The sequence below is a fragment of the Vicia villosa genome, unplaced genomic scaffold (assembly GCF_029867415.1).
Source record: "Vicia villosa cultivar HV-30 ecotype Madison, WI unplaced genomic scaffold, Vvil1.0 ctg.003308F_1_1, whole genome shotgun sequence".
Lineage (NCBI taxonomy): Eukaryota > Viridiplantae > Streptophyta > Magnoliopsida > Fabales > Fabaceae > Vicia > Vicia villosa.
Genome location: NW_026706171.1, coordinates 158,410 through 185,250, shown reverse-complemented (window position 1 = coordinate 185,250; position 26,841 = coordinate 158,410). Strand labels below are relative to the sequence as shown.

The following is a 26,841-nucleotide window of genomic DNA, read 5'->3' as shown; positions in this document are numbered from 1 at the left end:
TGAAAAGATAACAAGGATCCAACCCGAGATAAAAAAATTGTATCTACTCCTAAGAGCTTCAAATTCTGATTTGGCTGCAAATCGCTTGCAAAATGAGGTTCATATCATTTATAGTATAATTAATATAGATTTAAAACAAATAATTCCATTAAAATATAAAACTAAAAAAACTATTAAAAATGAACAGACATATTATTTGTTTTCTTACTAAAATTTATGTAATCCTTACATATCAGATTTCTGAAATTAATTTATTTCGAGTACTACATGACGAGTTGGGTGAAGATTTTGATTCTTTCATATCAAAGAAGGTTGTAGCAATTGCAGGAGATGTTGGTATTGAAAATTTAGGAATAAAAGATGAAAAGCTTAAAAATAAGATGTTTGAAGAGATAGACGTTATTGTCCATTCACTACTAAAAATAATACATTTGTTTACAGGAGTTTACATCAGGTATCAAGATATCTGATGTAAAAACTATTTGTCAAAGGATTTTACATCAGATTTTATAATAATTTGATGTGAAAAATATTTGATTTAGAGATTTTACATCGGACATTTATTTCCACCGATGGAAAAAATAACGCGGTGGCAGTTTCGTAAATAAAGTGAAATTTTATTATAAGGGATTTTACATCGGTCCATTAAATAACCGATGGAAAATGTCTTACAATCACGGGCCTTTACATCAGTTGGTTAAATAACCGTTGGGAAATGTCTCACAATCATGGGCGTTTACATCAGTCCGTTAAATAACCGATGGGAAATGTCTCCATTATTTTTCCCTAAAACCCTACGCTCCTTACAAACACGAAAATCATTTCTTCTTCTTCTTCAGCCTAAAGTGCTATTTCTTCTGCTGAAAGCGTTCGAGACCCTCTCCGACGACCACTCATCATCCGTTCGCGGCCTCCTCCTCCGACCACCCATCATCCGTTCGCAACCTCCTCCGTTCGCGATCTTCTCCGAACACAACCCATTCTCCGTTTGCAACCTCCTCCGTTTGCGACCATCCATCCTCCGTTCGATGACCACCCATCTTGGCCGTCACCACCCTTTTTTCTACCAGTATAGTTTTCACTATTTCCCCTTAACTTATTTCTAGGTTGCTATTTCAAAACCTAATTTCACCCCCTTTGTCTCTCATTCTCGATTTATGCTGATAGTCGTCTCACTCCACTGGAAATTGTACCAGGTTTTGATTTATGAAGAAAATACGCAATTGAAAAGTGTCAAGTTTCCAGGTTTGTTTTTCTACCATGTTTGTTTGTCTACCATGCTTGTGTGTGTGCAACTAGTTTGTTTGACAAATTTTCTTTGATTTTAAAAAGCTCGTAGGTTCGCCTGATGACACCAGCCTTGGATTTCTCCGAAGTGATTTTATTGCATGATTCTATTAGTTTTTGAAATTGTTGATTGTCAGGTGATTTAGAATTTGACATGGTAAAGAACACAATCCAAAGGATTTTCGGACTCGTTAAACTCGAGATAATATGTATATGTTGAATTGTTTTTTTTTCTTTTTCGCGTGGGTTTAGATTCTGTTATAAACAATGTGAAATACATATTGTTTTTTCATTTTCCTTCAGTGGTGCTGTAAATGCGGAGACACACGAAGAAGTTGCTATTAAGAAGGTTGGCAATGTGTTTGACAGCAGAATCGATGCCAAAAGGACCTTACGAGAGATTAAACTTCTACGACACATGGATCATGAAAATGTAATTTGATAAACCTTTTTGATTTGAATGATTGTCTTACTCGTCAGTTTCGTGATTGGATTTCAATTTTGTTGTCTTTATTAGAATTGATTTTCATACAAGACATTTTACTTACCGATTACGTCTCCAATACAGGTGATAGTCCTTAAGGACATTATACGGCCTCCACAGACAAACAATTTCAATGATGTTTACATTGTTTATGAGTTAATGGATACCAACCTGCATCAAATAATCCATTTGAGGATGACCAAGTGTTGATGGAGAAGTTAACGAATTTGGCCCTTTGTGATTTCAAAAATGGTGCTGTTAAGATTCAAATGATTCCAAATACTGATAATTCATAATTGGATTGATTGCGAAGTCTACATTGAGAGTTCAGTATTACCTTGTTTCTAATGCGAGGATGTTAATGTAGCAGGTACTATTTGACTTAAACTTTAGACTCAAATGCAACTTATTTGTTATGTTTATTATGTTACTTATTTTATACTTGTTCTAGTTACTAGTACTACTGGCTTATAGATCATTGTTAATTAGTGGTTGATTGCATATGTACATTGAAAAATTGATATGTTATTCTCTTTTTTCAGATAGTTAGTTCCATTGATTCTTTGTTCATGCATTACCTTTTATTTCACAATTATAGGTTTGGGTGATTTGTGATTCAATTTTCTAAAATTAGAATTTAAACCTAGCTATAAAACCAAGGTACTAGTATGTTTGAAAAAGATCATTGTGATTTGAAAATGAATTGTAAATTTTTTCATGTTACTTAATTTGTTAAAAATTCACGGGTTCCTACATAAATGAGTTTGTATGTGCATTTGGGATTGAAATACTTATCATCAACTGCTTTGTATTGATGTGAGAATATAATCTTTAAGTAGATTAATTAGTTAGTTAATATAATATTGTTATGGTCCAGTTTTTTCATTTCATCTTATTCGCTTATGTTTTGTATGATTTTCATTTCAATAATTTGTCAATAGTTTAAAGTGAGCTTCTACTATTATTATACATGAGCCTAGCTTTGATTCCAAATTTTTAAATGAAGACTTATAAAGTGAGCTCCAGAATTGCTTCTTAATTGTTGTGAATATACTGCAGCCATTGATATATGGTCTGTTGGTTGCATCCTCGACAAAATCGTGACAAGACCTATTTCATGGGACAAATTATGTTCATCAGCTCAGATTGATCACAGAGGTATATAGGTCATGCATTTTGCTTTATATGTTGCAGATCATGTCATAGTCTTTGATCATTTTCAGACTTGGTCGAAAAAAGATTTAAGTTTGACAAAATTTCATTGATTTTAAAAAGCTCATAGGTTCGCCCGATGACACCAGCCTTGGATTTCTACGAAGTGATAATGCTCGTAGATATGTAAGAAAACTTCCTCAATATCCAAGACAACAATTTGCTGCCAGGTTTCCAACATGTCTCCTGGTGCAATTGATTTATTAGAGAGAATGCTTGTTTTTGATCCGAACAGATGCATTACAGGTATAGATTATAACAATTCTTCTCTTGACAGTATATTTTCGGTAGTCTTTTATAAACTTTGGATTCTTCGTGTCTATACTTTTATTGACGGAACATTACTTCGTTGCAGTTGATGAGGCTCTGAGCCACCAATACTTGGCGCCGCTCCATGATATTAAAGTGGAACATGTTTGCTCTAAACCTTCCAATTTTGATTTTGAGAAACCGTCTTTCACTGAACAAGATATCAAGGAGAACTCATCTGGAAAGAATCTGTGAAGTTCAATCCTGATCCACCTATTTATTGAGAATTCGCACTTACCATTGTATGTTGATAGTGAAATACTTGGTACCTTATTTAGAAACTTTTTTTTTTTGGACAAATTATAGTGATATTGAAAAAGAAAAAGAAAAAAAAAACTGATTGATTACTATAATTTGAAACAGCATTCACTTGTCAACTTTGAGAAATGCTTATGAGAAAGCTCATTCCTAAACATAACTTACATAGACTAATACATCTCAACATATTTCATCTTGTAAGCACACTTCTTAAGCTCCAACTTGTCAATAGGTAAACTCTCTTCCGGAAAAATATAAACTCTTTCTTTGTGGTTTGTGTGGTTTTGAAAAAATATGAAAAATTAGGTAAAAAAAATTACAGGAAAAATACCTTAAATTCGTTAAAAAGTAAAGAACATATTACACCGGGCCATTGACGGAATAGATGCAAAAACATATATATTAAATCGGGTAAATGGTAAAACCGATGTAAAATATGGCATATATTTTTTTAAAAAAATATTTGAATTTTTTTCACATCAGACATAACATTCAACCGATGTAGTATGTGTATTTTTCACATCGGGTTTTGGACCGATGTAAAATGTCTCAGATTTACTACATCGCTTGGATTTACATCGGACCCAGACCCGATGTAAAATGTACTTTTTACCCGATGTAAAAACTATTTTCTGCACTAGTGATTCTACTGCAACTACCAAATTTGATGAAAAGTGAAATATAATTTTCATAAAAATAAGATAAGTTAAATACTATAATTAGTCACGTGAATTATAAATCCCTCTTATCTGTTGAATGATCTTTGACGGGGCTTTATAGAAAGATAAAGTGAAAGTCAATATGGCATTAAGAACGGCGTTGATTAAAGTCACTCTTCTACCTATGGAAATATTCCTACCCTTCCAAACAAATAATCTATCTTTTATATTGTTTAGAACCTCCTTCCAAGCCTTCTTTATTCTAGGGCATATACCAACCAATATTCCTAATAATTTGAAAGGATCGTTCCTTTCTTGCAAAAGAGAAAAGAAGTTGCCATATTCATGAGCCAATCCCCCACATGCACTTCTAAGATATTACTTTTTGAGAAGTTGATTTTCAAACCCAAAACAAGCTCGAAGCCTTTCAATAACACTTTCATGTTCCAAAGGTTGTCACAAGAAGGTTCACCTAGAATAACAGTGTCATCCGCAAATTGAAGAATGTCCACATGATCCTCTTCTCCAAACTTGAAAGGTTTGAAATCTCCTTATTCTTCCACCGACTTTTTAACCAAAGCGGTTAATCCCTCCATGACTAGAACAAAAAGGAAGGGAGACAACGGGTCACCTTGGCGCAAACCTCTTCGATCCGAAAAGTCTTTCGTAACAATTCCATTGACCAAAACGAACATATGACTAGTAAAAACACAAGCTTCTATCCATTTCATCCACCTCTTACCAAATCCCATTCTCTTCATAACGAACCTAAGGAAGTTCGAAGAGACGGAGTCGTATGCCTTTTCCAAGTCTACTTTTAGAAAAAGGCAACTCTTTTCTTTCTCTTTGCCCAATCAAGAATATCATTCACCATCAAAACTCCATCCATCATGTTTTCCTCCCCGGGACAAAAGCGGTTTGGTTAGGAGACACCAATTTCCCAATGATAGCTTTGATTCTAGCGGTTAAGAGTTTTGCAATAATTTTGTAAATGCTCCCCACCAAACAAATTGGACAGTACTCCGATAAAATCTTGTAGAGTTTTGTTCTTTGGAATTAGGGTTAAGAAAGAAGAAGTGATTGATTTCACTAAAATACCTTTTGTTTGAAAATCGTTACAAAGAAGCATGACGTCACCTTTTAGCAAAGACCAAAACCTTTTAAAGAATTCTAAAGAGAATTCATCCGGTCCCGGGATTTTGGTCCCGTCGCACGACCAAATAGCATCCTTCACTTCCTCCTTCGTGAAAGGCCTCTCCATCTCCGTAGAATCTTCTACTGACAACGAAATTTAAGCTAATCCCAATTGGCTCCGTTCTACACTCCACTTCCTCCTTGAAAAACCTTTTGAAATGATAAAAAACACACTCTTTAATATCGTGAACTTCTTCCAATCTACCCCTACTAGATCCAAGAGAGCACATCTTGTTTCTCCTTCTTCTATCCCTTAAAGAGTTGTGAAAGAAATGAGTATTGTTATCTCCTTCGGTTAACCAAAGTTGTCTTGATTTTAATCGAAGCAATCCTTCCTTTTTGCTCAGATTATCCCAAAAATCTGCCACCGCTTTTGTTCTCTTCAAAACCACCTCGTCCTGAACGTTACCTGCAAAATGAACAAACAAGTTATCTAAAAGATGCATCTCCTCTCCGACTTTCTCAATGTTGAGATCTATCTAGCCATAAACTACTTTGTTCCACCAAGAAATCCGACCCTTAAGAACCTTCAACTTCTCAACCAAGCAAAAATCACCTCTCCCCTTGAAATGAATATTAGACCACTCTTTAGTCACAAATGAAGAGAAATCTTCATGATTGAACCAAAAGTTATTGAATTTAAATAGTTTTGATCCCCAATCTTTTCTGTTGTCTTTTAACCAAATCAGAGCATGATCAGAAATGTCCCATTCTCTTATATTTTGACCATCCACTTTCCAATCATCAATAAAGATTTCCGAAAGAAGAAATCTATCAATGCGAATCATAGATTTGCCATTGCTATTGAACCAAATAAATTTTCCTCCTATAGTTGGAACATCCACCACCTCCAACTCCTCAATGAAACCCTTGAAATCTTCCAATTCTTTTCTGTAGCTTATGTTGGATATGCCAACGCTTTCCTCTAAAGAAGAAATGGAGTTGAAATCCCCTCGACACCAAGATGCGAAAGGATTATTCTTCTTAATCTCAAGATTCCTCTTCCAAGTTTTCCTTCTAATGTTTATATCACAATGCAAGATGCGCAAACATTAACAAAATAGATCAATTTGCCACCTTTTTCGACGTAAAGACCAAGAAAGCCTTCACCTCTAAAGCTATAGACAAGAGTAAAATAATCATTTTTCCACATAGTTAAAATGCCTCCCGACGCCCCAACCGCATCCAAACAAGACCATTCAACTTTGTCATCTCCCCACAATTCTCTAACGACGTTGCTGTCCAAACATCTCAACTTTGTGTCTTGTAAGAAACAAATATCAGCTTCACCTTTTTGAATATGGAATCCCACTCTTTTCCTTTTAGCCCTCATTCCTCCCCCTCTCATGTTTAGAGATAAAATGATCATTGATTACATTTAAAAATCATCCCCTTCGATTCCGCCTCCCCTTTTTTGTCACGGTTTTCCATCTCCCCTAATTTACTGATAGGATCAAACACGTTTGAAATATTTGAGATTCCATATTTGTTCATTGAATTCCACAGACCAATCGAAGCCTTACTCAAAACACCATTAGTTATCCTAGAATTGTATTTTCTAACATCCGAATGAGTTAAAGACTCACAAGTCAAAGGTAAGACCCCAGACTGAAAATTCTTTCTGGCAAAATAAGAGTTAGAACCTCATTATGGAAGAGAGAACTCGTGCCTTGTTAGAGCACATACTTCCGCTAGGTAAATAAAATTTTCCACCTTCGACGAAAGATTTCCCTCATCTTCTTTCTGACCTTTTTCGAATTTTTTAGCTTGTTGAATTGTTCCTCTTCCTTTCCCTTACATTAGGGACCAAAATGGACCCCGAAGTAAAGTTAAGGGATGAAAAAGGGTATTTTGCAATAAGACTAACATGACTCACTTAAATTTTGTAAGAGATTAAATAAGGACTTTTTTTCTCAGGACTAATTTGGACTCTTCGTTTTTTGTGAGGGACTAAAACGGATCTTCACTGATAGTCCAGTAACGGTGCAAAAGTAAGAAAAAGGTACTAATATGTCTCGACTAAATTTTGTAAGAGATTTAATAGGGACTTTTTTTCTCAGAGACTAATCTGATCTCTGCAATAATTATGAGACACTAAAATAGATCTTCACTTAAAATTAAAAATAAAAGATTTATAATTAAATAGACTACATCTATTACCGAAGACATGAGAAGTAACCGAGAGGAAAAGTGTGACATGCCTTCTAATATCGTTAAAAAATAGAATTCAGGGTAGTTATTCATATATTTAGTCAGTTTTCTTTTTAATCTGTGTAGTTATTCATATATGGGTCCTGCTAACCAGTGCCCCAGGGGCACTGGATGGGGCACTGGATAAGGAACATTAAATGAAATTTAATTATATTTTGATTTTTTAAAAGTAAATAGTACATTAAATATATTTAAGAGTGAAGACCTATTTTGATCCCTCACAAAAATCACACAATCCAAATTAGTCCCTCACAAAAATAAGGACTCGATTTAATCCCTTACAAAATTTAACCGGACCATATTAGTCCTTATGTTAATATTTTTACTAAATCGGTTTTTTTCATACTTTTAAACCGTGACTGGACTGCCACGTTGAGTTTTATTTTTTATTTTTCATTTTTTAAATACTAAATTAATTTTTAATTATAATTTCATTTTTAAACAATTCTGAATTAATAATATCAAACAAGCCAAACTTATTTTTTATATGGAATTGAACCAATGACCTTTAACCAATATTTTATGTCCTTACCACTAGTCCAATGTATATTCATGACAAATAATTCTTATAATTTTTAGAAATATTAAATAATATAGAATTTAAAACAAAAAAAGTTAAAATTTGTATCAACGGGGTCTCAAATTCAAATCCGTTCAAATTAAATGATATTCACTTTACAACTAGACAAGTTAATTTATATTGTTAATATTATTAATAATGAATACTTAAGTTAATAATTCAAACAAATATTTACTTATTTCAAATAAAAAAAATAAGTATTTACTAATTTTAAATAATACAAAATTTAAAAATAAAATTACTAAAATATAAATCCTAAATAAAATTAATCAAATAAAAATAAATAAATAAATATTTAATTGAATTAATATTAAATTAATTAATTACTGTTTATTGTATTAACTAAATAATTTTAAAAACTAATTGATTATTTGATTTAAATAATTTTAATTACATATAATTTAATTTATTTCTAATTGATTAAATATATCGAGGTTTATATTTAATAAATTTTATTTTTAAATTGGTGTATTATTTGAAATTAGTAAATCAAAGAGGATCGAAACCCCATAGATATAAAATATATAATTTTTGTTTTAAATTCATAATTATTTAATATTATTAAAATCTTGGAAATTATTTTTCATGAATGCATATTGGCCTAGTAGTAAAGACTTAAGATATTGTTTAATAGTATTGGGTTGAATTCCTTATAAAAACAATTTTGCCTTGATATTATTAAATCAGAATTGTTTAAAAATAAAATTACAATTAAAAATTAATATAGTATTTAAAAAATGAAAATAAAAAATAAAAGCCAACGTGGCAGTCCAGTCACGGTTTAAAAATATAAAAAACCAATTTGATAAAATTTTTAACATAAGGACTAATACGGTCCGGTTAAATTTTGTAAGGGATTAAATCGAGTCCTTTTTATTGTAAGGGACTAATTTGGGTTGTGTGATTTTTGTGAGGGACCAAAATGGATCTTCACTCTATATTTAATTATTACCTGAATTTTTCTTTCATACACTGCATAATTGGTACACATAAAATTAAATGAAATTTAGAGTTTAAATATTATAACTTTACTTAAATATAAATAAAATAAACTAAACAAAAAACATTGAAAAACTCACAAAAAATTAACAATAAAATATTGTAAGAAAAAATAATAACTAGAAATAAAAATTTATATCAAATTTAAATATTTAAATGTTTTGATAGAATAAATAAAAAATAGAAGAAAAAAAACACTTTATCTACAATATCATTTTTTAAAGTACATATAAAACGAAAACGTAATGTTTTTTTAAATTAAAAAGTCAGTAGGCAATTAAGAATTAAATATGCAAATATAATAAGAGTAAATGAAAATGGAAAGGTTGAGTAATATTACGCAACGGTTTCTAAAAATTTCAATTTGTGGTCTTAAATAACACCATTTTTATAACAATCATAAATAACACTTTTAATAATAAGTTCTCTTTTTAATAATTATTAATGGATCCATGATGTAATTAATAAGTCTTAACGAGAGCCCCTAGGACACAGGTTAGCATTGCCTTGATATATGTATATTTGTAGTATCCCCAACTACTTATGTTGCTACTGACATACTTCTAATGTACTCGCTATGCTATAAATGAGATACTTGGCATGCAATAAGCATTACCAAATCATAACTTGATCAATATCATTTCTTTTCTTTTCTCGAAAGAGCTCTAGTAACATTCAAGACTTCTTCAAGGGAAAAACTATTTTAGTTACTGGCCCAACTGGTTTCTTGGCAAAAGGTAATATATAATCATTTTTGTAATAATGTTAAATCATTAGAATATATTTCACTATATATTATTATTTTTTAATTCATCTTTATGTGCAGTTTTTATTGAAAAGATACTAAGGATCCAGCCTGAGATAAAAAAATTGTATCTACTCCTAAGAGCTTCAAACTCTGATTTAGCTGCAAATCGCTTGCAAAATGAGGTTCATATCATTTATAGTATAATATAGATTAAAAAAATAATTCCATTAAAAATAAAATAAAAAATAAAAACTATTAAAAATGAACAAACATAATATTTGTTTTTTTACTAAAATTTATGTAATTGTCACAAACCAGATTTTTGAAATTGATTTATTTCAAGTACTACGTGGCGAGTTGGGTGAAGATTTTGATTCTTTCGTGTCAAAGAAGGTTGTAGCAATTGCAGGAGATGTTGGTATTGAAAATTTAGGAATAAAATTAAGATGAAAATGATAGGGAACTTAATAGAATAATTCATTATTAGTTTTATTAGTATTTTGATGTATTAGATGTTATTATATTTTTTAGAATATTCTTAAGACATTTTGGGCTTTTAATAGCTTTTGGGCTTTTAGTTAATTATCCATTAGGAACATTATATATGTAGTGTCTTTGACACATTTTAGGATATCAATGAAAAGAAATCAAAGTTTATTTTATCTTTTATTTTTCTAGCTTAGTTTTATTTGTCTTATAGTTTTAGAGCTTTTACTAGCTTTGTTAGGGTTCTTGAATTTGCATCCTAACATTGGTGCTTTCATTCTTGCACTCAATCTCTCCCATGGAATATTCCAACTTCACACCCTCATTTCATCAATGGAGCATTCCTCCAACATATTCCACAAACCCCTCTTTTACATCTCCTATCAATCCCTCATTTCCATCTTTTCCATGGGAAACTTTTACATCTTGTTACACCCAGGTTGCATCTTCATCACCTAATTTATATTTAAATCATGGATATTCACCACATTTGCATAACCCTATCTACCACCCAAACATGCCCAATCCTGTCAATACTCCTTACCCGGATTACACCCACCATTCATTCACTCCAATTCCAGTCAATAATCCTCATCAATATCACTCCCACCATTCACCCACTTCAATTCCAAAAAAAAATCAACCATTCACTCAACAGCAAACTCAAACTTATGCAAATGATTTTCAAGAACATTTTCAAAAGTTGCATCTAGTAGAAGAAAAGTATAAGAATGAAAAGAGAGCTATTGACGAAAAATACCAAGCCTCTTTTCGATCTTTCAAGCAAAGATCTCAAACAATTTCTCAAAACTGCAGAGAAAATAAAAAAATTATTGTCGATACTGCACCAGAAAAACGAGTTGCCGAGGAAGAAACTGAGATCACAATCATCCCTGCAGAAAAGAAATTGTTTCAGACGACATTTTTGGCGTCTTCTCCGAAAACACTTCCGGTGACGTTGTTGGCTCCGACGACAACCCCAGTGCTTTCTCCGACGACATTCTCGACTCCGGCCACAGTCCCGACGTCTCTAATATCTTCTGTGTCACTTTTGACGAAAACTTCCATGTCAACTCCAGCGAAACTATCAGATTTGAAACAGCCTTCGACGACATCTCCGACATTGTTACCAGAACCACCAGATCCGCCACCATTCGGACAAACAAAAGATGAATACTTGAATTCTAAAGAGGTATATTCTTTCCTTGACAACCCTTTAAACAATACACCTGTTATTGTTGAGGAAAACCCAGGAAAAAAATCAGCAAAATATCCAGTTGATGAACAAGAAACATTAGCTGTAGAAAATCTGGATTTGAATTCACGGGCTTCTCAGCTACCACCACTGAAACCACCGTGGAAACCACCATACACTATTTTTTTGGCAATACCTTTACCATCACCTTTAAATTTCTTAAGAAGGAAAATGACCAAATCCAGTTCAAAGCATCCTTCATTTTTTACTTGTTATTTTTGCAGTACTCACCCACCATATGAGTTGTTAAGAGCCACTTTGTCCCGAGAAAATTTAATTTCCTACCAGAATAAATCTCAACCGTCCGGCAAAAGCACAATCTGCGTGAACACTAGTCATCCAACCATTGCGTGCCATGTGTTTTATTTTAACCATTTCATATCATCTCACATTCATCCCACTCTCCATAATATTAGGCAAAGGTGGTCCCCACACATAAAATTGACGTTACAAACCCCTTCAAGAAAAGAAAGCTTTGTATTTTTTTTCGTGGACACCGCATGCCTTGTTCCTGTTGTTGGTGGAAACTATGCATTAAAGCTGAAACAATCCATACAAAATACTTTATATGAGATTTCCAAAGAATTTCTTAATTTTTCTCTTTATGTAGATGCATTCAAACAATGGGATCCTGGAATAATTCTTTCAACTATTATTTTTACAACCTTGAGGACAAGGTTATTTTTGAAGGGGTGGGTAATGATAGGGAACTTAATAGAATAATTCATTATTAGTTTTATTAGTATTTTGATGTATTAGATGTTATTATATTTTTTAGAATATTCTTAAGACATTTTGGGCTTTTAATAACTTTTGGGCTTTTAGTTAATTATCCATTAGGAACATTATATATGTAATGTCTTTGACACATTTTAGGATATCAATGAAAAGAAATCAAAGTTTATTTTATCTTTTATTTTTCTAGCTTAGTTTTATTTGTCTTATAGTTTTAGAACTTTTACTAGTTTTGTTAGGGTTCTTGAATTTGCATCCTAACAGAAAAGCTTAAAAATGAGATGTTTGAAGAGATAGACGTTATTGTCCATTCTGCTGCAACTACCAATTTTGATGAAAGGTGAAATATAATTTTCATTAAAATAAGATAAGTTACATACTATAATTAGTCAAATAAATCTCTATCATTTAGTATAATAGAATTTCATTTCTCTATAGATTTGATATATCAATGGGTGTTAATACAAAAGGAGCTTTACATGCATTGAACTTTGCAAAGTATTGTCAAAACCTAAAGGCTTTTGTGCACATATCCACCGGTAATGTTCTGCATGGTTAAAATAAGAGATTAGTTTCATTTTTTGTCTTTAATTTATTTTAATCATCAATTACTAATATAAGATAAACCTTGTAACTTCTAGCATATGTGTGTGGAGATGCTAAGCATGAAGATGGAATTGTAAGAGAGAAAGCATTTCAGATGGATAAATCTCTAAAGGAGACCTCAAAATTATGCATACACAACGAAATGAATTTGTTGGAGAAAAAAAGAGCTGAACTCAAAGCAATGAATGCAGATGAAAATACCGTGAAATTTGCATTGAAATATTATGGAATGGAAAGGTTCGTCAAATTATTACTATTGTGTTTCTAATATATATTTATGTGATCTGATTTAAATTATATAAAATGCAAAAATAGAGCAAATTTGCATGGATGGCCAAACACATATGTATTCACAAAAGCAATGGGAGAGATGCTTATAGTGCATCATAAAGATAATGTACCATTGATCATTATACGCCCTACAATGGTAACGAGTACATTCAATGATCCCTTTCCTGGTTGGATTGAAGGTGTAAGGTATATTCACACTTACTCACCAATTTTAAAATAATAATTTTTATGTACTAATGACTAAGTTTTATTATAAATATACTCATTCTAATATCAAATTAATATTTTTTTTTAATTGAGAAATAATATATAACGGAGAACTAAGGGTTCTCCAATCTGATTACAAAGGAACACAGGAAAGCCCAGCAAAAAGAAATATTATCCACCAATTACCCTTACGAAAGAAAAAAAAAAGTGGATCCTTCCTAAATTCGTAAAAAGCATAATTGGGAAGGACATAAAGTGGTCCCTTTTTAACCACCAAACAACTAAAAAAGAAATGGTCCCTATTTTCCAAATCAATACCACATAAAGTGCACTTAAGGTTGTCAACAGAGAAGGACATACCTCTATACACTAAACAATCATTCGTTGGAAGCTTATCAAAAAAAGGTCCCCACCCAAAAGCTATTATTTTATACGGCACTTCCATTTTCCGTAAGATCTCGTACGCTTCATCATATTTGTTTGGAGGACCGAATGGAGAATGAAGGTTCCCATAAAAATCGTAACAAGAAGCGATCGAAAATTCCTTCCTTGCTTTATCGGTCCAATCGACCGCATCTTTACCTTGCTTCCACCCTTGAAACGCTTCCAACCGGTCCTTCAACATAACAATATCCGCCACTAAATGATTACCAACCAACTTTAAACCAAGATCTCCCCATAACCACTCACCTTCAGACCACCCCCTATGCCCGCCACCGAAAATCCCTTTAAATTATAATTCTTATACAAATTCGGAAACTCCCCTTTCAAGCTAGGCCCTTCCAACCATTCTGCTTCCCAAAATGGAGTGTTGAACCCGTTATGAATAATGAATCTACTACTTTCAACAATAGAATCAAAAAGAAAAGAAGACTTTATTTTCACAATATCCCTTCACCAAAAAGAAGAAGAAGAGAGAGAGAAGAAGAAGAAGAGATTTTACAATCCTTACCGTCACCAAACACGAAAGAAGATAAGTCACCATAACCGGCTTTCAAAATGTTAATCCAAAAAGAATTTTGTCCTTGTATGATTCGCCACCTCCACTTGTTAAGAAGAAATAAATTGAACAAAGCAATAATCTTAACTCCTAAACCCCCTTTCTCCAAAGGAAGAGTTAAATCCTTCCACTTAACCCAATGAATCTTCCTTTTATCCTCCATTCCCCCCCCCCCCCCCCCATAAAAACTTACTTTAAATGCTAGTAAATTTCTTCACCACCTTCAACGACATCTTGAAGAATGACATAGTAAAGATAGAGAGAGCTAAGCACCGACATCAAAAGAGTAATTCTACCTCCCAAATTTAAAAGACTATTTGTCCATCCTTCCAACCGAGTATTCATCTTGCTCAAGAGAGGGTCCCAAGTAGATTCCAACCTAGGATCGTAACCAATTGGAATACCGAGAAAGTAAAAGTTGCTATCCTCCACCTTACAAGACAAAAAGTGAGACGCCGCTTCCAAAAATTGATAGTTGGCATTAATTCCTATCAATTTATTTTTATGATAGTTGATCCCAAGACCCGAAACAAGTTCAAAAGCCCTAAGAACCGCCTTAATCGCCCAAATGTGCTTCCAACTACCATCCCCCACCAATAAGGTATCATCCGCAAATTGAAGGATATGCACCCGACTAGAACCTTTGATAGCAAAACTTTGAAAATCCCCTACTTCAATAGATTTTCTCACTAAGCCCGTAAGTGCTTCCGCCACCAAAACATAAAGGAAAGTAGAAAGAGGATCTCCTTGCCTCGACCCTCTAAAAACTCTGAACTCTTTAGTTCGACTCCCATTAACTAGCACCGACATATTGCTTTTAAACACCAATAATCCCATCCACTTCAACCATGTCATCCCAAAGCCCATTCTTTCAAGCATATATCTTAAGAAACTCCAACTCACCTTATCGTACGCCTTTTCGAAGTCCACTTTAAAAAGAGTGCGATTACTACAAACCTTTATAGCATAATCAACCACTTCATTCGCAACAACCACCCCATCAAGCAATTGTCTACCGGGAACAAAGGCATTTTGGCACGAATAAATAATAGACTTTAACACCTTCTTAAGTCTCCCCGCCAAAAGCTTAGCAACCACTTTGTACATGCACCCCACCAAACAAATGGTTCTATAATCATCCAATCCCAAAGGATTTATTTTCTTTGGAATTAAATTCAAGAAAGAAGAAGTGATTACCTTGGATATGGAACTCCCATCAAAAAAATAATTGAAGAAATCAAAGAAATCTTCTTTAAGAAAAGACCAACATTTCTTTATAAAAAGAAAGGAGTATCCATCCGGACCTAGGCTTTTATCCCCACCACACTCCCACACGCCTCTTTGATCTCACTTTCAAGGAAAGGTTTCTCAATTTCCTCCGCCTCCTCGAACTTAAGGAATTGAAAGAAATCCCATCCAACAACGGTCGACTTTCTTCCGGTTTAATGAATTTTTCCCCGAATTGCTTGAAAACCGCCTCCCTTACTTCGTCCACCGACTCCGCCAATCCTTCCGAAGAAGAAACCGGGCCTAAATGATTTTTCCTTCTTTTTTGTTTCATTACCTTGTGAAAAAAACCGCTATTAGAGTCTCCCTCCTTAATCCAACTCAATCTTGATTTTTGTAAGAGCATATTTTCTTTTATTCTCAAATTCCTTCCTAAACTCAATAGTGCTTTCGAAATTAGTGTTGTCATCGGAAATTAACCTTTCATCAGCCAAATTCAAATCGCGAACACCATCCTCCATCTCCAAATAGATTTTTCCAAACACCTCCTAGTTCTAACTTCTTAATTTATCTTTTAAAAGCCTTAGCTTTTCTTTTAAAACATTATCTCCTTTTCCTTCCACCTTCAAATTTTTCCACTGGTTTACCACAAAAGGAATAAAGGAGTCAAAGAGAAACCATTCATTATTGAATCTAAAACTTTTAGACTAAAAGGTTTAGGATCCCAATTTTTGTGATCCTTCATTATCCAAATAGGACAATGGTCTTAGATATCCATATCACCGATGAATTGACCCATCACATCCCATCTAGTCACAACGATACTCGACAAGAGAAAACTATCAATTCTACTCATCGACTTTCCGTCACCTCTAAACCACGAAATTTTTTTCCCTTTGCAAGGAATATCCACCAAAGAACTTTAGACAACAAATTCCGCAAAAAGCTCCGCTTCACTTTTATGCACGATCGTCGCTCTCCCCTTCCTTTCTCTAACATTTTTAATCATGTTAAAGTCCCCTCCCATAATCCATTCACTATCCTTGAATGACTCCTCCAACTCAAACAAATCATTCCATAAGGAAATCTTTTTATTCAAAACACAAGGCGAGTACACATTAACAACATAATAAAAATTGTTCTCGCACAGAACTTTTATTCCCAAGTAACCCTCTCCTTTAAAGCTATTCAAGACCTCCACTTTATCATTCCATAATATGAGTAATCCTCCCGACCCTCCTAAAGAATTGGAATAAGAAAACCCCACCTCCGGAGAAGTCCAAAAACTTTTCGCCAAAGAATCGTCCATGTTAACCACCTTAGTTTCTAGGATCATAAACACATCTGCATTACCTTTTATAATCAACGAACTAATCCTCCTTCTTTTGACTGCATTCACTTCCCCTTTAATATTCATGGAACCAATAATAATTGCATACCTTTTTTTATCTCCTTCCTTAGTTCCCCCTTTATTCCTCCCTCTTTCTCCAAAATATAAATCATACTAATTAATTTGCTTCGCCCCTCCTCTTCTACAACACCTAACGCAACAATGTCCGAACAAAACTTACCACCAATGTCAATCTCCATAAACCTCCATTGTCTTCCTTATTTCTACAAATATCGAATTCTTCATTTTGATCACCATAACAAACCGATTGAATCCCACTGTTAATACTACTCTTCATCACCGGAAAATTCTTCACTGATTGCCTCTTTAAGGGACCCCTGGAAGAATTTCCCTTGGCTTTGCCATTCCTTCCCTGTGATGAAAGCCACTAACCGAATTTAATTTTTTCCTCCCTCCTCCCTTGCCTAATCCTTCCATGTCATTAATACATTTCAGCCTCAATTTTTTCTTTCCTTTCGCCCTTGCGTTAGCCTCTGCTATGGAAATAGAACATCCCACCCTGCTGTGTATCTCACCCGAACCGCAGTTGGAACACGCAACATTCATGACCCCATTCTGAGTTTCCACCTTCTTTGCCATCTGTACAGCATTCGACATATTCCGAACCTTCATTATAGCGTTATCAAAATTCCCAGACATAATACACAGAGCAAACGGCCCAGAAAATCCCTCATAAACCTTCTCATTTTGCACTTGGACCAAAAAATCCTCACCCGTCTCTTTGTTCATGTCGCATTTATCCTTCCCAATCTCCTGCATATCTACGTCACCTGTATATTGCTCTATATTATCCCCTGATATTTTCGTGTCTAAGTCTTCGTCCCCAACACTATTATCATCGCACCAGAGATCCTCTGATTCGGAGGATGTAATAGCAGTAAAAGAGAGAGGTTTAGAGTTACCTATAATGTAGCTAGAGTGTCCCCAAGCTTTCTCCCTAACCGTTAATTTGAATGACTTTCCGTCAATGTTAACAATAAAAGTATCCGGAGTCTGAAACCCCAATTGCACTTTAACTAAAATTCTCGCGACACCGAAAGCATAACCTTTTGCAGTCCTCTCATCAATACAGACGAATGTGCCCCACGATTCTTCCAATGCCACAAAGAAGTCAAAATGTCAAGCATGAACCGGTAAGCCATACACTCGAAACCACACCTCTCTGCAGTCGTCGATCATACCCTTTTCCCACATCCTGACATCATTGAACCAACTCCTCCACCAGTCCTGCCCCTCTCCAATTAAATCCTGAATAAACCCCTCATCTGATTCTTCAAGCAAGCAAACATTTCCTCCCATTGGTGTGACTTTCACAGCAAACACACCCCTTTTAGAGAGAGGTTAGAGCGCACGTCCTATAAATTACTCTGCAACCACTACCAGGGAGGGACAAAACCTAAAACCCAGCGAAAACCACCGAACCACAAGAAGACCGCGCAACAAACAAAAACCAGCGATCCTTGAAAAGCCCTAAATCAGTATCATTCAACACCTCCTCAACAATGTTCCTGAACCCTAAAGCCAGGGAGTTTAAACTGAAATTGAGAAAGTGAAAGATGCCTTTCTAGGAGCCACTTCAAGTTCCACCGAGAAAGCACAGTCAAACGCGCGCGGAAGCTTACCGGAAAGTTCACTGGGAAATCTCCTCCAGAAATCGCATCGTACGGAGAGTTCTTGTCTTTTTATTGTAATTTTAATGTCAAATTAATTGGTTAAAGCCATTTTAGAAAATAATACTTTTTAAGGAAAATTAAAAATTAATTAAAATAATAGTAAATATTTTTGTTGTAGCTCTTGAAATAATTTTTAAAATACAAATTTGATAAATTTTTAATACTTTGTTCTCATATATCATATTGTAGTTGAGTTGGATAGGTGTTAGTTGTTGGTATAGGATTTGATTTCTGCCAACAATTAGTCTTTGTAGTTTTTTCAAAATGTATCAATGTAAATAATTTGTTGACAATTATATGCTTTACACATATGTTGTTGTATTAACTACTTCACATAAATATATATATATATATATATATATATATATATATATATATATATATATATATATATATATATATATATATATATATATATATATATATATATATATATATATATATATATATATATATATATTAACAACACTTTTTTACTCTACCGTTCCTCTGACCATATGCAATTTAAAATAATAAAAACTCAATATAATCATAAATAACCATTAAAAAAAACTTTCAAACTGTATCAGCTACAGAATCCATCTCAACAAAAATCATGTCATATTACAAGTTTCTTAAAAAATAATCTTAAAGGTCATAAAATGATTTAAGTCTTTCATTCGTTTTAAAATTTATCATTTCTTCTCTTGCACATCCACAGTTGCATGTCCACCCCCCTTATCCTCCAATAAATGTAAGATTGCTCGCCTTTTTTTCTCCTCCATCATGTTAGTTCCCAAAAATGGAGAGAGATAATATTATGGGATGTCATATAATTAAATGCATACACCAGGAACTTTAAGTAAAGTTTTGCCATGATTTGTAATGTCGTTGTGTGGTCTATCTGGTTAGTGCGGAATTATAAATTGTTTTATAGTAGGTCAACAACGTGAAAGAGGTGGAGGGTAAAAATATTTATTTGGTTTGGACTTGATTTATCAAAGTTCGGCTCTAAACTCCCCCTCATTGTTCAGTCGTATCATTCTCATTTGATGCTCGTGGTTTCGGTATTGTTAGTTGTTCTTCTTATTTGTTAATAGCGCATTTGACGGTATTGTAAGAAGTTCTTGATATAATTTTAAAAACAAAGCAAAATAAAATGCATGCATATGTATTTACATAAATAATAGTACAAAACATAGTGATAAACTTTTTGGTATAGAAAAAATTTCAAGCCCAAGATCTGCACGAAAAAGAAATAGATAAAGTAGAAAGAGACTTGATAGAAAAACACACTTAAAATAATGTTTTGATATTTTTTTTTTGTGTAAGCAAGATATATTAATAACGGAGAACTAAGGGTTCTCCAACCCGATTACACAAGAAGCGGGAAAACCCGAACAAAAAAAGGAAAATTACAACCAAATAAACTTATGAGAGAAAAAGAAGCGGATCTTTTAGAAACTCATAAAACGAATAATTGGAGTAAGTAATTTTCCCGCAAAAGGACCATTTCCAAACCATATACTTTATATTCCACACCATGTCGTTAAAATTCCAAGATTCATCACGGAAGCACACGCCATTACGGACCAACCATATCGCCCATATAGTAGCTAACCAAATGACATACGCCTTACTATTCCTAACCTTTTTATCCCGGAAGAAACAATGCCACTCCATAAAATTCGGTAAGCACCCCTCCTCCACATCCCCCTCCTTTCCCACCCAAAGAGCTATCTCATTCCAAATAGCTTTCACCACCCAACAACCAAAAAAAGAATGGTTTCTACTTTCTAATTCATATCCACAAAAGCAACACTTTAAAGTATCTACCGGTATATTAATTCCTCTATACACCAAGCAATCCTTAGTCGGAATCCTATCGAGAAGAAATCTCCAACCAAACGCCTTAATTTTGAAAGGCACCTCCGCCTTCCAAACTAGCCCAAACACCCCATCATGTTTATTCGGCGGCCCATCCGAAATGAATCATCTACCCAAAAAAGAGTAACAAGAAGCTACCGTGAAAAAACCATCTTCGGATAAAGCCCAATAGACCTCATCTCTCCCCTCCCCCACACCGCCAAAATCGGCCAACACACCTCTCATCCGAACAAGCCCCTCCATAACATTTCTCTCCGCCCCATACCCGCGGTGATCCCAAAATCGCCCCATCTCCATCTACCCTCTAACCACCCTCCCATGGTAACAACCAAAACCCCTTTAAAAAACGAAGCCTCATATAAAATCGGAAACTTATCACGCAAAATAAGGCCTCTCCACCATTTGGCTTCCTAAAAAGGAGTGTTATAACCTTTTTTCACCACCCACCTACATCCTTCAACAATAGGATCCCGACAAGAAGTCCTCCCTATTTTCAAAAGGTCCCTCCACCATAAAGAAGAAAAAGATGAAGAAGATGAAAGCGTAGAAACTTTTGTATCAAACTTACCGTACACCAAAGAAGCTAAGTCACCGTACCTAGCTTTCAAAACACTTATCCATAAAGAATCATGCCCATTCAAAATCCTCCACCTCCACTTCGAAAGAAAGGCATTATTAAAAACCGTAATATTTTTTACCCCAATTCCTCCTTTCTCAAAAGGAAGAATCACATTCCTCCAACTAAACCAATGTATCTTTCTCCTCTCCTCCATTCCTCCCCATAAGAAATTACTTTGAATCCTATTAACTTCTTTCACCACTTTCGAAGGCATCTTGTAAAACGACATCATAAAAATAGCCAAAGAAGTGAGAATGGAATTCAAAAGCGTAATTCTCCCGCCCAAATTTAAGAAACGATGTTTCCAACTTCCTAGCCGTTTCCTTAAATTCAACACCAAAGGCCTCCAAGTCAACTCCTTTCTAGGATCAAAACCAACCGGGATACCAAGAAAATAAAAGTTGCTTTCTTCCACTTTACAAGAGAGAAAAGAAGCCGCGGCTTCCAAAAAAGAATCCCTTGTATTGATGCCAATTAATTTGCTTTTATGAAAATTGATACCAAGGCCCGACACAATCTCAAAAGCTCTTAACACCCCCTTTATCGCCCTTATTTGCTTCCAAGATCCTTCCCCCACCAAAAGAGTGTCATCCGCAAATTGGAGAATATCCACCCTACAAGAGTTTTTAATTCTAAAGCTCTCAAATTCCCCAATTTCAATAGATTTCCTCACCAACCCCGCGAGACCTTCCGCCACCAAAACAAAGAGAAAAGGAGAGAGAGGATCTCCTTGTCTCAAGCCTTTAAAAACACCAAAATCCTTCGTAGGACTTCCATTAACAAGCACCGACATGCTACTATTGAAAACCAACAATTCCATCCAACCCATCCATCTCCTACCAAATCCCATTCTCTTCAACAAATACCTCAAAAAACTCCAACTAACTTTGTCGTACGCCTTCTCAAAATCAACTTTAAACAACACACAATTTTTTCTTTCCTTCCTCGCATAATCCACCACCTCATTAGCCACCAACACTCCATCCAAAAGGTATCTACCGGGCACAAAAGCATTTTGACAAGGAGAAATCACCATATCAAGGACCCATTTTAACCTCCCCGCCAAAAGCTTTGCCACCACTTTGTACATGCAACCGACCAAACAAATGGGTCTAAAATCGTCAAGAGATAGCGGGTTACTCTTCTTCGGGATCAAAGACAAAAACGAGGAAGAAATAGCCTTCGAGATTACATTGCCGGAATAGAAGTACTTGAAATAATTCACAAAATCATCTTTAATTAAATTCCAACATTTCTTAATAAAAAGAAAAGAAAACCCATCCGGGCCCGAACATTTATCACCCCCACAACTCCACACCGCCTCCTTTATCTCCTCTTCAAGAAACGGTTTTTTGAGGCTCTCCGCCACCTCCTCATTAATACCCTTGAAATCAACACCTTCCAACAAAGGTCTACTCTCCTCCATCTCCACAAATTTATCTTTAAAATGCTCAAAAACCGTTTCTCTCACCACCTCCTCCACCGTAACCGCCATTCCCTCCTCCGTGACAATAGGACCCAAATGATTAAAACTTCTCTTCTCTTTCATTACCTTGTGAAAAAACCAACTATTAACATCCCCCTCTTTCATCCATCTCAAACTAGCTTTTTGTAAGAGCATATTTTCTTTTATTCTCAAGTTTCTCCATATCTTACTAGACGCCTCCCTCCTTAAATCAAGATTAGCCTCAATAAGATCCTCGGAAATGGTCTCCAAACAAACATCGACCCCATTCAAATCCCTAACACCTTCTTCCATGTATAACTCATACCTACCAAAGACCTCCCTATTCCACACCTTCAATTTATCCTTCAAAAGCCTAAGCTTTTCTTTAAGAACAAAATCGCCTCTCCCATAAATTTTCATGTTCGCCCACTCATTCTCCACGAAAGTCAAGAAGGAATCAAAAGAAAACCATTCATTATTGAATCTAAACGGTTTTGGACCGCAATTCGAGTTATCCACCTCAAGCCAAATAGGACAATGATCGGAAATATCCCTCTCTCCAATCAATTGCCCGATCACTCCCCACCTACTCACCACATTATCCGCCACAAGGAAACGATCAATTCTACTCATTGATTTTCCATCACCACTATACCACGAGAAATTCTTCCCCTTACACGGAACATCCACCAAAAAACTTTTGCTAATGAACCCCGTAAATAAACCCATTTCAAGATTATTCACCACCCCCGTTCTCCCTTTCCTCTCCTTTCTATCTTTAACCGCGTTAAAATCCCCTCCTATGATCCACTCCCCGTCAACAAAAGACTCCTTCAATCTTAGAAGCTCGTTCCACAATATTCTCTTCTTAACCAAATCACAAGACGAGTAAACGTTCACAACATAATAGCAATCACCCTTAAGTTTTCATGATGTCTAGTACTATACCAATTTTGAAATACCATGTATAAAACTTAAATCTTAATATGGCATCTTCTTTTTGTGACTAATTATAAGTAAATTATTTTATGAATTTTATTTTATTTTAGAATAACTTTTCCAGTGATTTATATAAAATTGAACTAATTGCATATAATACTAAGTATTTATGTTATGGCCGTGATTTTTTTCTACTAATGTCCAAGATTTTATTAGATATCAATTTATTGATATATGAATCATTGTTTGATAACAAATTGCTTCATTTGTATTTGCAGAACTATTGACAGTGTGATATATAGCTACGGTCAAGGGAAACTGAAATCTTTTGTTGGGGACCCCATAACAATTCTAGATGTAGTAAGTGAATTCGTATTATTTTAAGGGTGTACTCTATAAGCATGTGTATTCCAATAAGTTAATCAATGTATCTAATCTAAACAATGTGATGACTTCAATTATGCAGATACCCGCAGACATGGTCATCAATTGTGTGATTGCATCCATCTTTATACATTCAAATCAACCTCCTAAGAATTTCATCTACCAAGTTTCTTCTTCAATAAGGAATCCTCTCACATATTGTGAAACTCGCAATTTTTGCCATCGATATTTCACAAAAAACCCTTGCATAAATCAAAATGGAAAGCCAATAGTTGTTTCAAATCCATTTCGGGTGAATAGTTTTGCTGCTTTCAACATTTATATGATCGTCATACAGAAGGTATGGTAAATTTATTTCATCATTTGTCACAAATTATTATATTTATAATTAATCATTTGACACATTTTCGAAAGGTCTTAAATTTGGTGAGCAAAATATGTCCCAATAGCTTCCAAGATATTTATGATAAGAAAAGTAGACAAATTAGAATGATGCATCGACTGGGAACACTATACAAACCTTATGTCTATTTTAAGTCTGTGTAAGTAATTATTCAATGACAATTTTTTAAAACCGTAAAACAGTAGTCTTTTTCATAAGGGTTAATAGACATTTTCCCTCCTGCCATATAGGTGAGATTCGGTTTACCCACTATTAATTTTTTTTTGGATTATCCCCTGTATTTTTAGAGTACTCCTAAGCGTGTAAAAAACAGTGAAAAACCAGGGGAGTAAATCAAAAAAACAAGTTTACAGGGGGTCTTAGGGGGGTAAATCATAGAGCTTTTCATATTTCAAGGGGGCAATCCAAAAAAAAAATATTAATAGGGGGGTAAACCGAATCTCGCCTATATGGCAGGGGGCAAATGTCTATTAACCCTTTTCATAATCATGAAACATTATATAATTATTTTCATTTCAGCTTTGATGATACCAACACTGAAATTTTGAGGATGGCAACAAAGGGTGATCCTAAGATGGAGAATGTGGAATTAAACTTTGACCCCACTAGCATTGACTGGACAGACTATATGATGAATACACACATTCCTGGCCTCGTCAAGTATCAGATGAAATAATCTTCAAAATAGTTGGCTACTTCTCTTGGTACTTTAGAACTCGTAGTATTTGAATAAAACTAGTGAATGTATATGTTGAAATTGTGTGTGTATTGAATAAACCACCCAAGACTTCTTGATTTTGTGTGAGTGCTGAAATTTTGAGTAAGTATTGAATATTGGGAATATGGCTGTATTGTTTCTTAAATTATGCTCTTTTAGCTTTCTTTCATGACTTCAATTGAAACAGATTGCATGGTGAAAACCGGCCATAATTCCTCTTTTAATTAATCCGTTCCTAGTTGGTAATTTGTTTAAAACAAGCATCCAACAGCAGATAAGAAGTTTGGAACCTTGGTCTTCCAAAGAATAGAAAATTATAAAACCCGTTCTTTATCTAAAACATGCCCAAAATTACACCATGAATTCAACAACACATAGTTGTCTCTGACAGAGAAACCGCTATTGTTGCGCCACTTCACAAAATTGCCTACTACTTTCATTATCTGGTTGAACAAAAAGAAGAGAATCTAGCAACACAAATAGATGAGCGCAATCTTTAATAGACAAGTCGGAATTTTTCATGCCAAGACTTTGAGTCCAAAGTTCATCAATTCAAGCGTCGAGTAATGCAGATTAGAAAGTGGTGTAATTGAACAAGCAAAAAAGGAAGGAAATTGATTTTTAAAGGAGCAGCACCGAGCCAGTAATGATGCCAATAAGCTAAGTCCATACCATTTCCATGTTTACAAGAAATGGAGTTGGAAAACCAGTGCCTAAGCTCCCCTTCCCCTAACTAATCCACGGAGCAAATATCCTTCCACCAAGCGAATCTTCGCTACCTCAACTTAAAATAGAACAGACTAATATTTTTTCTTTAACATCACTATATATGCAAATAATTAAATCAGACTACACTGCATCATTCTCAGACAAAAATCTCTATGTCCACAATGAAAGATGTGCCACAAAGAAAGACGTCTTCATATATTGGACACAAAAAGCTTCCAAGAGTCCACTCTTCTTAGATTGATACCTGTTGAGATTCCAAAAAACAAAAAAGGAATTGATCCTCCACCATAGGGAAGGAATGAAGAAGCTTCTTGAATAAAATCTTGATTTAAATTTAATACATAAATTTTGCTCTTATACAAATTCACACAAAGGCTTTGACACCAACTCAAACTCCCTTAATATTACTTTGATGCTCCACATATTTCTCCAAGATCCATCACATATCAATAATTCTTCCGCCACTTCCTTCTTATCTTGCAAAAAAGGATCATTTCCTTTTAAATTTCTTGGCATTTGGGTTGGAGAAAGAGCTAATAAGTCGAAGGTGTGGAAGGACGTGGTTAACAACATAAAAGCAAGATTGTCGATGTGGAAGGGGAGAAACATTTCTATAGGTGGAAGGGTGACCCTCATTGGGTCGGTGCTTAACGCAATTCCTATTTTCACTCTTTCTTTTTATAGAGCTCCGAGCAAGGTTATCAAAGAGATTAGAAGTCTATTTAGTAATTTTTTGTGGAATGGGAATGCAAATAAAAGAAGTATTCATTGGGTGAAGTGGGAAAATGTTTGCAAACCTAAGGAGAAAGGTGGTTTAGGTATTAGAGATGTTGGTGACATTAATAGAGCTCTCCTACTCAAATGGAAATGGAGGATATTGAAGGAGGATAATGCCATTTGGAGT

The 26,841-nt window shown here is 34.4% G+C and overlaps 1 protein-coding gene and 1 long non-coding RNA gene across 2 annotated transcripts; both read left to right on the top strand.

The window, feature by feature from the left end:
- The first annotated feature begins 808 nt into the window (after positions 1 to 808).
- LOC131640774 (uncharacterized) lies at positions 809 to 3,264 on the top strand. Its single transcript, XR_009295333.1, has 4 exons — positions 809 to 1,720; positions 1,856 to 2,141; positions 2,831 to 2,929; positions 3,047 to 3,264. It is a non-coding gene; the product is annotated as an uncharacterized LOC131640774 (long non-coding RNA).
- A 3,950-nt stretch (positions 3,265 to 7,214) lies between these two features.
- Positions 7,215 to 25,166, top strand: LOC131640778 (fatty acyl-CoA reductase 1-like). Its single transcript, XM_058911160.1, has 12 exons — positions 7,215 to 7,226; positions 9,855 to 9,930; positions 10,020 to 10,123; positions 10,260 to 10,383; positions 12,679 to 12,757; positions 12,856 to 12,956; positions 13,059 to 13,260; positions 13,339 to 13,500; positions 23,982 to 24,063; positions 24,170 to 24,427; positions 24,502 to 24,629; positions 25,010 to 25,166. The coding sequence occupies exons 1-12, from the start codon at positions 7,215 to 7,217 to the stop codon at positions 25,164 to 25,166; spliced, it is 1,485 nt and encodes a 494-aa protein (XP_058767143.1).
- The last annotated feature ends 1,675 nt before the right edge of the window (positions 25,167 to 26,841 follow it).

What these genes read in the sequence shown, in the direction of transcription:
- LOC131640778 (XM_058911160.1), top strand. An exon ending in TGAAAATTTAGGAATAAAAT is followed by an intron (nt 10,384 to 12,678) that starts TAAGATGAAAAT and finishes TTTGCATCCTAA; the next exon opens with CAGAAAAGCTTAAAAATGAG. An exon ending in TTTTGTGCACATATCCACCG is followed by an intron (nt 12,957 to 13,058) that starts GTAATGTTCTGC and finishes TGTAACTTCTAG; the next exon opens with CATATGTGTGTGGAGATGCT.